At 36.4% G+C, this 13213-nt stretch overlaps 1 protein-coding gene across 5 annotated transcripts in view; it reads left to right on the top strand.

Annotated features, from left to right (window-relative positions):
* The window catches only part of PIK3CA (phosphatidylinositol-4,5-bisphosphate 3-kinase catalytic subunit alpha), a 42965-nt gene extending 29752 nt beyond the window's left edge, over nucleotides 1-13213 (top strand). For 3 of the 5 annotated variants that reach the window (XM_074912469.1, XM_074912471.1, XM_074912470.1), the window contains 11 exons: nucleotides 111-192; nucleotides 586-750; nucleotides 1300-1403; nucleotides 2548-2719; nucleotides 3062-3168; nucleotides 3676-3797; nucleotides 4336-4414; nucleotides 6860-7030; nucleotides 7593-7710; nucleotides 7878-8029; nucleotides 9245-13213. In XM_074912469.1, the coding sequence (XP_074768570.1) occupies nucleotides 111-192; nucleotides 586-750; nucleotides 1300-1403; nucleotides 2548-2719; nucleotides 3062-3168; nucleotides 3676-3797; nucleotides 4336-4414; nucleotides 6860-7030; nucleotides 7593-7710; nucleotides 7878-8029; nucleotides 9245-9515 (1543 nt within the window). In that variant the 3' untranslated portion in view covers nucleotides 9516-13213. The remainder of the gene's footprint in view (nucleotides 1-110; nucleotides 193-585; nucleotides 751-1299; nucleotides 1404-2547; nucleotides 2720-3061; nucleotides 3169-3675; nucleotides 3798-4335; nucleotides 4415-6859; nucleotides 7031-7592; nucleotides 7711-7877; nucleotides 8030-9244) is intronic. The other 2 variants (XR_012634073.1, XM_074912472.1) reach the window with 2 other exon arrangements.

Raw genomic sequence — 13213 nt, 5'->3', positions numbered from 1 at the left:
ATCAGATTCTGCTGACAAAGGAAGAAAAAGGTGCAAGACTGAGGGAACACAATAGATGGTTTTCAAAGCAAAAATTATGTTTTGTACATACAACTTTTTTTCTTTTGCAGACACTATTGTGTGAATACTCCAGAAATTCTACCCAAATTACTTTTGTCTGTTAAATGGAATTCTAGAGATGAAGTGGCCCAGGTAACATTTAGTACTGAACTGATTTTGAGTATCGGAGAAGCTTTAAAATATGGTATTTTAAAGAAACTTCTAGAAGGTAGAAATGTGTTATGTGTGCATGATGCATTGAATGAAAACTTAGATGATCAAATTGCTGCTATAATTGACTTATGTTGTTAATTTGTCAATTACAGTTAAATGTGAGGTTTTGTTTTCATTCTTTTTATAGTGGATAAAATAACAAAGTCAGCTGGCAACTAATACCAAATTGTTTATTGAGAGAGGACTGATGAGTAAACAGCTTCTACTCAGATGCAGTTTCTGTCTGTCTGATGATACCTTCTAACAGCTGTGTATTACAACTTCTTCCTAATCAATGCAAATGTGTGATGTGCTTGGACTTCTTGTCCACAGATGTACTGTTTGGTAAAAGATTGGCCTCCAATCAAGCCAGAGCAAGCAATGGAGCTTTTGGACTGTAATTATCCAGACCCAATGGTGCGAGCTTTTGCAGTTCGGTGTCTAGAGAAGTACTTGACAGATGACAAACTGTCTCAGTACTTAATCCAGCTAGTACAGGTATATAACGTGTTTTGGTACACTTGATGTCTTGTGTATAAGGGTTAAAAATACATCAAAAGTTAAATGATTTGAAAAAGAGGTCATCAAAAGTATCTGTTTGCGTTGCAGATTATTTAGGAGGAGGAGATGAAATGTAGTTCATGTTCTGTAGTGCTGTGGTTTTGCTTGTTGATATTAAATGCCAAAATTTTGCAGAGACGCAAAACTGCTCAACCAAATGGAACAGGCAGCTATTTCAGCTGTCCTAACATATGGGGAAAGGATGAGCAGAAGCATCTTCTCAAAATTTTGAGCAAGTTGAGGCTAAAATATTTGGTAACAGTAAAGGAAGCATCAGATGGTATGTTCCTGAAATAGAGGCAGCCAAAGCACTGTTAGCAGATATTGTTCAAATCCTAACACATGCAAGTATTAATACCAAGATCAGTCATTCTACAAAATTTAACGTAAAACATAGATTGCTTTTTATTTAACTGCCTTTAACCTGTATATTGTTCATAGAAATAACTGCAGCTGATATTTTTTTCTCTCTTTATTCTTAACTAGGTTCTGAAATATGAACAGTATTTAGATAATCAGCTTGTGAGATTTTTACTCAAGAAAGCACTGACCAATCAAAGGATAGGACATTTCTTCTTTTGGCATTTAAAGTAAGCTTAATATCATGTCTAGTGGTGGTGGGATTTCTATTAGCTGTAAACAAATAGTTGTTCTAAAGGCATGGCACACTAGATGTCCTTTTTACAGGAAATACTACCACTTAAAATAAAGCTTGTTTTATATTGGTTAAGAGTTATTGGTTAAATCATCCCTTGCAGTTTCAAAAACTAGCTAATAATACTTAGTCTTGTACTTCTTTTTATCCAATGATGATTGTTCTAGAAGCAGGACAGTCTAAGGAAGTCTCCCATATTGTTAGCTGTTTACAACTTTCACAGATTTCTGCTGTTTGAACATTATTTTGTATGCCAGATCCCCCACCAGTTTTTCTTCTAGAAAATTTTTACAAATGGTTGAGGCCTAAAGAAAGCAACCCAATTTGACCAGATAAGGCTTTGAAAATAACTGCTCATACAGGTTTATTAACATCTTTATAGAGCTTGATGATAACCAAAATATCTCAGTGGTCTTTTTTACTAAGTATAACATGAGCTTTTGTAATTCCTGGTGTTGAGAAGGCTGAGCATAAATTGGCCTACAGCATACTGGATTGTAGCTAGGTCTTTCCTAAAAAAGCTGTTCTAAGATAGTATGATCAGACACAGAAATAGGATCAAGGAGTCTTTGTTGTGCTTTTGGTTTCCTACTTTCCTTGGTAAACATCAGGCATAAGACATTAACTTGTTTGGGGGGATGTATTTTACGACTCTATGAAGACTGAGAGTAGCTAAGAACAAGGAAACTTGTGGGGCCACAGCCTGGGATTGGCTAAATGAGACAAGGAGAAAATGAAACGGGTTAGCTTTGCTCCCAGCAAAGGAATCTGGAACTTGAATTGAAAGCTTGAGTTTTGCTACAGCTTCTGGAAGCATGAATTCTTGAATAAAGGCCAAGGGGTAGAAAAGAACAGGATGGAGCAAGAAGGAATGGAGAGAAAAGCTTATAAACCCTGTGCTGCATTAGTGGTGAAGTCCAGTCAAACTGAGATGAGTTTTGGGAGGTCAATACAAATTATTTACCTGAAAAGAGGGATCCATAAGCAGCCCTCAGGAAGATGGTAAAGGTGTAGCTTCATTTTTGGCAGCTCTGTGTAGTCTTGTCTTTAAGCTATAACTGTTCTTCCTCTCTGTGTAGGTCTGAAATGCACAATAAAACTGTAAGTCAGAGGTTTGGTTTACTTCTGGAGTCCTATTGTCGAGCATGTGGAATGTACCTAAAGCATCTGAGCAGGCAGGTGGAAGCTATGGAGAAGTTAATTAACCTCACAGATATTCTCAAGCAGGAAAAAAAAGATGAGACCCAGAAGGTATTATAAGCTGTCCACATACCAAAACTGTTGCTGTTGAGTCACAGGGATTACTTAGAACTGTGTTTAATGTTATTAACTGGAAAAGTATTAATGCTAACTTCAGTAGATAGTAGATAGTTAACCTAGAAGCTGTAATATTTTGTGTGTGTTGCCATTGTCTGCCTCTTAAGGCAACAGAACTAATGTTAAGGGTTTCAAGTTGTGTAATATGTGACTAAACAGAGTTGGCTATGTTGGAACTGTGTAAAACCATGCTTTAAAGCTAAAGCTAAAATCTGATACTTGCTCTTATTTACATGTAACTAGTGTTCTCAAAACCTGAATGTGATTATTTATCAGGTACAGATGAAGTTTCTTGTTGAACAAATGAGACGGCCAGATTTTATGGATGCCTTACAAGGTTTTATCTCTCCTCTTAATCCTGCGCATCAACTGGGAAATCTTCGGTATTGTCTTCAGTTTTGAAGTTTTGTCTAGATAATTAAGTAATGCTTAGTAATGTTAACATTCACAATGTTAAGATTAAATGTTAACATACTAAATGTTAGTATCTTCAACAATAACTGAATAAAATTTGTAGAAGAGTAATTCATAAAGAGTGAAGTAGTTTCAATGTAATGGTTTAACAAATTAGGGAACAACATGACAGCTGTTCCTTTACGGTGACAAGAACTGTAGTCCTTTTTCCACTTGTAAGGAACATGCCCTGCCAAAGGAAAACTTACAGTATAGCCAGCTTTTCTGTTGTGCTTAGCAAATGGTTAACATTACACTTATTAATTTAAATTTGGAGCTGAAAGTAAAAGTGGTTGATTGTTGGTTACCCGTGCATCTTTAATTTTATACTAGTTCAAAGAGTTTAAACAAAACAGGGAGAACTGAGTAGAATTATAGGAACATGCTGTGAGAATCAAATTATGCCTGTTTCATAGAAACCTTATCTCTTTTTGTAGGCTTGAGGAGTGCAGGATAATGTCATCTGCAAAAAGGCCACTGTGGTTGAACTGGGAAAACCCAGATATTATGTCTGAACTGTTATTTCAGAACAATGAAATAATCTTTAAAAATGGAGATGGTAAGGAAAAATAAGTGTAATCCAAAAGCTATATATCTCTTCATTTTCCTAACCAACCGTTTAGTATTTTTTCAAGGTATATAAAATACATATATTGACCAAAAACCTTAAAAACACATCTGAGCAAAGCAGTCTTCTTTTCCAGAAAAAATAAGCATGCACAAGCAAGTATTTATCTGTCATGTACAAATTTTGTATGTTCCAAGATGCTCAGTCCATTGAGGTGGAACATGATAACCATTTATGTTTGGGTGTTTTCCTTGAAAATGTCTTTAAGATATTAGATGTGAAATCTGTAATTCCATTGTCATGGTATTAGTATATATTTTTAAACAGCTCTGAAATCACCACCACAAATTTATATTCATTGTCAACTACTTAAAATACGCTGTTCTCTATTGAGAGAACAAAACATACACTAAACTGTGCAAGCCTCATTTCTTTTAGACATACTTGTTTGGGGGAAAAGTAAAATAAAATGTAACAAAGTGTTCTGGTGTTACGAAATTTGCCATCTTTATGTATTTGACTATTCCAGACTTGCGTCAGGACATGCTGACACTTCAGATAATTAGAATTATGGAAAACATCTGGCAAAATCAGGGTCTTGATCTTCGGTAAGCATTAGAGGTCATTCCCAAGCAATACTGTTCTTAATGGGTTTTGCATTGGTTTGTTGTAACAGATTGCTTCTGTTCTCCCAAGGGTAATAAAATGAAATGCTATAAATAGGCCTGTTTGTACATGTTAGAGTGATTTTTTTTTTTTTAAATTTAATTTATTTTTTTAATAGCCTTCAGTTAGCTAAACTACTAGATTCCATAAAGATAAAATTGTATTTGAAGAAATACTTCAGTCTCATTCTAGCAGGTATGAGGGATCTACATACCAGGAATGGTTACAAGAGCTAGCACACAGTAGCCACGCTACCAATGTTATCTGTAGGATTTGCTTTGAACAAGTTGCCAAACTTGCAGCCCTGTCGAGCAATGACTCTTTGTAGTTGGTATCTTCGTTTCAGTACACAAAGTAGGTATTACCCAGTCTGATGTTCATGCAGCTTTTGCACCTCTGAATAGTCTGTGGGGTACAGTAGTTTCTGTGGCATGCCATTCAGTATAAACTGTTCTGCTTTGGGAAAACTGATGGTAGACAGGTTGCACTTCCGAATATGTGTTTGCCGTATGGTAGATTTTTAGGTTGTGGTGTAACAGAGCTGCCTCTGCACTGTCAGACCGAGTATGTTCTTTGCACCCCCAGTTCTCATATCCTCATCACCTAGACAAAAGGACCTATTGGTCTACATCTCCCATGCACCTGGGCAACTATTTTGTCTCTAGTACTGTGATGAGTGACAGAATTATGGCTTTGTCCAAGAATGGTTTGCAGAGTTACACTTCACAGTGCTCTTGTCTTCAAGAGTAGCCAGCTATGGAAATCTGCAAAAACATGTCCTCTCCCACATCTTGCCACCGTTCTTTTAAAGATGCAGCATGGAGCTTTAGAAGAGAAGTTGAATAGATACGGTGTAAGTGATAGGCTGTTTTTTTTGTTGTTTTTTTTAATCAAAACTCCCAGCTGTCCATCTGCTGTACTGAAAGACTGACATGAGCATGCAGGATGAGGCAGCTGATGGACTCTGAATCTTGAGCAAGCTACAGATTACACTAATGGACAAAAAGAAAATCTCTTGAGGATCTAGAAATTGTAATGCGTCCAACTAAGGCCCCTAAACTGCATGTGTCTATGGTACAGAAAGTCTAACAGTCCAAAATTCATGCCACATCCCTAAGAAAATAGATGGATTTCACTGTTTCATTTTAACCTTCAAATTAAACTTTTACCTAACAATGCAAGTGTAGACAGATACAAATACACTTTTAGTACCTGCAAATAAAGCGCTGTTAATCCAGAGAGAAGCCCACCTCCACAGCAGCACTGCCACTGGCTACATGTTGCAGTGGTGTTCCACAGGTTCTTTGCTTTTTTTCTGTGGTTTGGTTTTTTTTTTTTTTTTTTTACCATGGAATCACAGAAAAACTCTTGATACTCCAGTGTTCCTAGAAGGCTGTTTTTACTCTATGGGTGTGACACTTTCACTCCAAAAAGGAAACTTTAGGAGAGAAAAGATCTGCTTTTAGGTACATGACTCCCTTTCCCAAATCTTTTAACAGAGGATGTTAAACATGGTAATGGCCATGTTTCTTTCAGTCTTTAAATAAATGATTGGTTTTGACTTGTTATATTCAAAACACTTTATCTGAGAAAACCAAGAAGTACAGACTTTGGGTGAGGGCAAGGAAAGAGACTGGTGAAAGGAAAGGGAGGCAGAAGAATTAATTTCTTCTACTTGTAAAGAGAAAAATGGGCTACTGAGATTGTCTTTTGAGTTTCACTTATAGATTACAAAAAAGTGATTTATGATGTTCTTTTTAAAGAGTCCCTGAATAAACACCTGTTTAGAGTTAGTCCATTTAACATCTGGATAAATTGTAATGTTGCTGACTGTAGATTCCAGTTACAATTTTGTAATATGTTCAGGTACTATTCGGAAACTAGTTTTGAAGGTCCCATGCTGGTTTTATATACAAAATGTTATGTGCTACTTGTTTACGGTAACCCATGAAATCCTGACATTGTTTTCTGAATGCTTAGATTCTGTCTCTAGAACTTCACTTAGAATGTAGTTGAATAGACCTTGTTAAATCGTGCTGAATGCCTCCTTAAGAGTTTTTCCAGTGTATTCCCCAAGGCCTCCGAGAACATGTTAGTAAAATTTTGCCTTAACCTTTTGTCCTGATACAAAATTGAAGAATGACATTGGTGGATACAATGTCTGGCATGTTAATGTACTAATATCTGGTGTGGTTTTTTCCACAAGACTAATGATTATACACCTGTAAAACATTAAAACAGATTTTCATGTCCTAACAAAACAGATGACACTCATCATCTGATAAGGGTTATCAAACATGTTTGTTGCTTGCTGTCTGAAAACCTAACTCTGTAATAAAACCCAAAAAACAAAAACCCCAAAACAAAATCAACTCTTCATCTTACAGGATGTTGCCGTATGGTTGTTTGTCTATTGGTGACTGTGTGGGACTCATCGAGGTAGTGAGGAGCTCTCATACGATCATGCAGATTCAGTGTAAAGGAGGCTTAAAAGGAGCATTGCAGTTCAACAGCCATACGTTGCATCAGTGGCTCAAGGACAAGAACAAAGGAGAAATGTAAGACTTCCTGTTGTTTGTTTTGCTTGTTCGTGTTCTCTTTTTGATGGAGACTTCAAGACAACTGTAGTTCATCAAGTGGGAAATTATATCCCATCTGTTTTGGTGGTTTTGTTGTGTGCTTTGTTTTTTTCTCCTGCCCTTGTTTGCCTATTATTCCTGCTTGTAGCTCTTCTAATGAGTTTGAGTGGTTGGTTGTGTGACTTCTCAACAGTAAAGTGTAAGTTGGAGGTATAACTACGAAGATATGGCTTAAATCTGTATTTTAACAGTAGCTCATCAAAATGAAAACTGCTGGACTTCAAAAGGACAGCGACTTTAATAACTAGTTTACTGTTCTGTGATTTAACTGTAAGTACTACTGTTTTCAGAGTATGCTGAATTTCTTCCATACTTTGATAAAGTGATAAAGTTGAGGAACTCTGCTTCATTTAGAGAAGATGGTAAAAGTTGGGCCTTCCTTAATGGGGAGGGGGGGGGAAAAAGAAAAAGAAGAAAATTTGCACTTCTGTATTATTAGAATATCTGGAGGAAATTGTCTACTTTTTTTTGTTTTCAACAGGTATGATGCAGCTATTGACTTGTTTACACGTTCTTGTGCTGGCTACTGTGTTGCTACCTTTATACTGGGCATTGGTGATCGCCACAATAGTAACATCATGGTAAAAGACGATGGACAAGTAAGATATGTTTTCCTAATAACATAGCTTAATGTCATCTCTCACCTTGAGGCAGTTTTTTTTTTAAAAAAAAAAATCCATCTGAAGTATGAGTAAATATCAGTTTTACTATAACATCATTTAAAGAAGGAATTACTAATCTTAAAATACCTTTCTGTCTTTCCAAGCTATTTCACATTGACTTTGGGCACTTCCTCGATCACAAGAAGAAAAAATTTGGTTATAAAAGAGAACGTGTGCCATTTGTCTTAACACAAGACTTTTTAATAGTGATTAGTAAAGGAGCCCAAGAATGTACCAAAACAAGGGAGTTTGAAAGGTGAGCCTTTTTTTAAGCATTTAACTTAGAGTATTTTGTACCTGAAATGCTCTTTACTCCTGGTGACCTTTAATAATCAGACCTTTTAACTGAGAAGTAGTATTTTAATTGGCTTGCAGTGGCTATGTTTTAATTCTTCAGTTGTAGATCAGCCTTCCATTTGTAAATCAGTAGGGGATCTTAGCACTTAACATGGCCTTCAGTTCATGAAACCTCACTCTAGCTTTGCAGGGTCAGCACACATGTGAATAAAGATAAATTTTAAAACATCTGAATTTTTTTTATGTAATACTTAAAGCCCTCTTGGGATTGCATAACTGTAAAACTGGAGAATTCTTAAATATCAAACTGAGATCTCTTAAATGTCAGGCATAATGCGCATTCAGAGCATTGCTGGTCACTCAGCCATGCTTAGCTCTCCTATAACTACTGTGATATAAGCTCTTCAGCTGGCCTGTGTAGCTTGTGACACTCTGCAGAACCTGCCAAGAAAGGAGAACTTTAAAATAGTAATAAATATTAAAAAAAAAAAATCTGTTGCTGTATTCATTCTTAGTATCTGTTTTTCCAGAGATTCAGCCTTTGAGAGGTTTCAATTTTAATCTTAATTTCATTATGTTGAGGGGAGAACAGATTTTGTTAGTGTTGTCTGAATGCTGTTGTGGAGATCTTTTCAAATATATTTTTTCTTAACCTGACTTAAATGACTGATTTCAGCATAAAAAGGCATTTCTCACCTAATGCTGTGGTACAGCAAATGCCCCTGTCTTCAATGCATTCACCAGAATATCTAAGGAGCAACAGCTAGTGCCGTCATAAAACTACAGGAGAGAAGTGCATCTCTGATAATAACCAGGAAAGCACTGTTTGCAGCAGTATATCAGGAAATGTGTTTTGAAATCTGAAATGTCAGTAGCAATGACTAAAATGGCTCTGAACTGTCATAAACCTGGGCTGAATGCTTGCATGAATTGCAAATGAGGTTTAAGGCTAGAAAGCCTGTTTTCATTTTGGCTATTGTGTTAGTCTGACCACTACTAATTCTTACAGAAGTGAAGATGGATATATTTTATCAGCAACATTATGGTGTTCTTATTAGACTAAGACTGTCTACTTTTTTAGTGTCCAGTTGCCTGAAAACTGTTTTGGAGGTGAAGTAATGTCATCTAATGAGGACATACGTTGAGCTTTCCCTGCCTCCCTTCTCTCTTCCAGGTTTCAGGAGATGTGTTATAAGGCTTATCTAGCAATTCGGCAGCATGCCAATCTCTTCATAAACCTTTTCTCCATGATGCTTGGCTCAGGAATGCCAGAACTGCAGTCCTTTGACGATATTGCATACATTCGAAAGACCCTTGCATTGGACAAAACCGAGCAGGAAGCTCTTGAGTACTTCATGAAGCAAATGAATGATGCTCACCATGGTGGCTGGACAACAAAAATGGACTGGATCTTCCACACAATAAAGCAACATGCTTTGAACTGAAATGAAAGCAAAGAAAACAAGAACTGATGGCCCGCTTTGTGGGTACTGCACTGTTAATACCTGTTAGCAGCAAAGACTGGTTGCATAGGAATTGCACAAACCACGAACAACACTAAAATTTATGGCAAGAAAAGAGATGAACTGTTCAGACAACTGTTGAAAAATAATGTAAAACAGGGTTTCAGATAGCACTACAATTGTACACTTCAAAAATTAAGCTTTAGTATGATGTGTGACTTCATGTTATGCCTTAAGCCCAAAAAGGTGAACTTGGAAGAATGTTTTCTTTTTTCATTTGATAGGATAAATTAGAAGGAAAAATAAAATAGTGCTAGCATGAACATAGAGTCCATCACACATTACCTTAGATCTGGTACAGCAGGTAGAGACTATGCTGGATTGAGAAGAGTGGAAAGAGAATTCAAGTGATAGCAAGTACTTAAATGCAGCATAGTTTGAATGGAAGGAATTTTAAGCTCAAAGATCTAAAAACAGTAGTGAGAGGACAGTGCCTTTTAAATGTGTTCAGAGGCATTAACGTTTATGGGGTTTAGATGACCCTTTGATTTCTGGGTCCGTCATCTGCACAGTTTCTGAAAGCAGTAGGAAATAGGCCCATTTAGTATGGTGTTTCTTCTGCTCAGTATTTCTAGGGGTGCAATTCATACTGTCACAAAGAAAGTCCCCATCATCCCCAAAAACTGACTAACCTGGAAATTGAATGGTCAGAATTGGGTTTAGTGCAACAGAGAGTTGTAGTGTTCATCTTAGGTTTGCTTTAATCTAACTTGAACTGAATAGATTTTTTTCATACATGTTTTCCAGTACCTAAAGAAAGGTGAGTTATTAAAATTATTGAAAGATTATTTTTTTATAAAGGCTATTTATATAATAGGAACTATTATTAATATATATTCTTTATTTACATGATTTGTCCAATATTCACTCTTTTAATTTTGCAGCCCAGTTCTATCTGTCCAAGACTCCCGTTTCCATTAACGTCACTGAAGGTGACCAGATATGCTCCTAGGACCAAATTCAGCCCTGGTGAAAGAGGACACAAGTACCATTGAAGTAGTGGCAGATACACCCACTAATGCCAGAGGTGAACTTGTCCTAAGTCTCTTCAAAAAATTTTGGGCATCGCTCTTCACATTACTGAAGTGATATGCTGGCTATTCAAGGAATGTACATTTAAACCCTCAGTCTTTGGGTCCACCAATTCTCCTCTTTCTTCCTCCTTTGGAAGTTCGTTGTTTAATCCAGTAACAGACACATCAGAAATAGCAATTTAGATTTTCAACATGATCAGTAATAAGCAGTTCAACATACAGCAGATACCTTGGCTAGCTCAAAGCATGTGGAGTTACCAAACATTTTATAGATTTGTCTGTTTTGTGTGTGTGTGTAATATGTATTTGTAAATCTAGTTGTTGTCCTCTAACACAATTACAATGTGTGCAATCAATTAAATTGGCACCACTTTTTGAAACTGTTTGGATTACCAAGGATTTCAGATTGCCCTTATGCACAACTTCAGGTAGGACTGTTTTTTCTAATTCTTAAACAGGTTTCTTTAATTAGTGAAGCCCATGATTCTGTGGGTGATGTTCACCCTAACATTTTAAACTTGCTAGATTGGCAGCACTTGGAGTGAATTCCAAAGGTTTGGGGCTTTCGGGGGTTCAGCTTATTCACTTACAAACACGCACCAAGGTGCCACTCAGAAAGTGCAATACCACATGTAATATAAAATATGCTGACAGCTGGTGTTAGATTAGAATATAAGTATATAAATAAACACTACTTTGTGCAGGCTGTACTGATGAGGTAATGAGTGGTTGGCTTTGTTTAGCAAATTGTAATATATTAAAAATGTGCAATCAATTACGTTATGAAAGACTTTGGGGATTGTAAAGCCAGGACTTTGGTCTTTCAAGACACTTTCATAGTCAAGATCCTGCAGTTGATTACTGCATGTGTGGATACTTGATCTTGTGGGGGAAACCTGTTTTTGTGAAAACTACAGAAGTTCCAAGAATAGTACGGGGAATGTGAAGTTTTATTTCCTTAGTTCTACTAAATATTTTGGAGTAGTCAGACTTCCCCTTACTCTCTTCATTGACTGTTACATATTCCTTTTTGTTCATATGAATATTTTAACTCCTGCTAACCTTAGTCATACTTTTCCAGAGCAAAATTACCCTTGTATGTATTACTTAGCAGTCAACACACTACTGGTTTAGCGCTCTTAAAACATGGCTTAGTTTCAACTTAAATTTAGTTCACAAAATCTGAAACCCTGTTGGCTGTAACTCTTTATTTAACTGAGTAAAACTGTTGCACAAACGCCACATTAGGTGCTATTTTATCCTTACTTATCTGGTATTGAAACAATGCTTTACCTCGTTTATCTAAGACGGTCAGCCTTTTCCAGCCTGGATGAAAAGATCAGCTCAAATTTGTTGGCTGTTATGAGCCCAACTTCTTTTGTACTTTGCCCCTTCCTAGTCATTTACTTCTGTAAATATGAATATAAATGTCTTTCAGTTCAAGCATACAGTGTTCTGCACCCTTTTTGTACAAACAGAAAGGTATGAGGAATCAGGCTCTGTTTCCAAAAGTTACTGCAACTAAATGCTGTGCTCAGCTGTAGAAGTTGTTATGAATATCAAATAATAAAAGAAAGGAAACTTCATAGCGATACAGACATCATACAATTTGGGATAATTACAGCCTTTTAAATAACATTTTTAAAGAGTAGGAGAAGCTCATGGGCTTTAAGCAGTTGTTCTTACTATAACCAGGATGGGCATTTGAAAAACACTGTGCCAGTGTTTCAGGAAAAAAAAATACCCCCTTTTCAGCTTCAGAGTGTTCAGTCCTAATTACCTTATCCTATTACACTAGTTTTGTGCTGATGTAACTTCACTGAAGATAGTGGAGGTACTGTTTACTTAGATTGGTGTAAATGAGAGGATGTCACCTGTTCTCGGTATCAGAAATAAGATCTGTTTACAGACTCTGAAAGCACCTGTAACTGAGCTCTGGATTTTTACAGAGATTGCTTGGAATTTGGAAATTCAAAAGATGTTCCCTTTATTCTGAGAATCAGTTGCATAAAACACTAAGTAGCTTACTTTGAGCTTGAATTGAATCTGAACACCTTGTTCCTTCAGTACGTTGTAATAGGACAACTAGAGCAAGGAGCCCAGGATTGGGCCATGTTTTATTACAAAGCATTAGAAAATGGTGATTTAGTGAAATAAAAATTTAAAACCAGTAACTTTTTCAACTGTGAAACTGATTCTGACAGAACAGGATGCTGCTGATTAGTTCTTAAAAAATATATTCTTTGCTTACCTAAAGGTAGCAGAAAAAGCACCTGTACTGACATATATGCACACTTCTCTGTTCTGAAAGGGTGCGTTTGTAGTTTTTTTCATAGATGAAACAGACTTTCAGCATAATTTTTAAAATAAGAAAAATTTAAATAAAACCAAAACTGTTAGTGGTTTGGTATCTTGTGGAGAAGATATAAACCTGCATATTAAGGGCAATATAGAAAATACCAAGCTTGTAGAGAACTTTGTATGTGATGATCCTGCTGTTGATGGTTTGGAGGGTTGTTTTTGTCTTTTTTTCCAACTTTTCCTTTTTATGTAAAATAATAAATGCCCTTAGTGGTCGGTAGCCCA

This window comes from Athene noctua, chromosome 8, assembly GCF_965140245.1.
Source record: "Athene noctua chromosome 8, bAthNoc1.hap1.1, whole genome shotgun sequence".
Lineage (NCBI taxonomy): Eukaryota > Metazoa > Chordata > Aves > Strigiformes > Strigidae > Athene > Athene noctua.
Note: the sequence above shows the minus strand (reverse complement) of the source record. Positions and strands in the feature narration are given on the sequence as shown.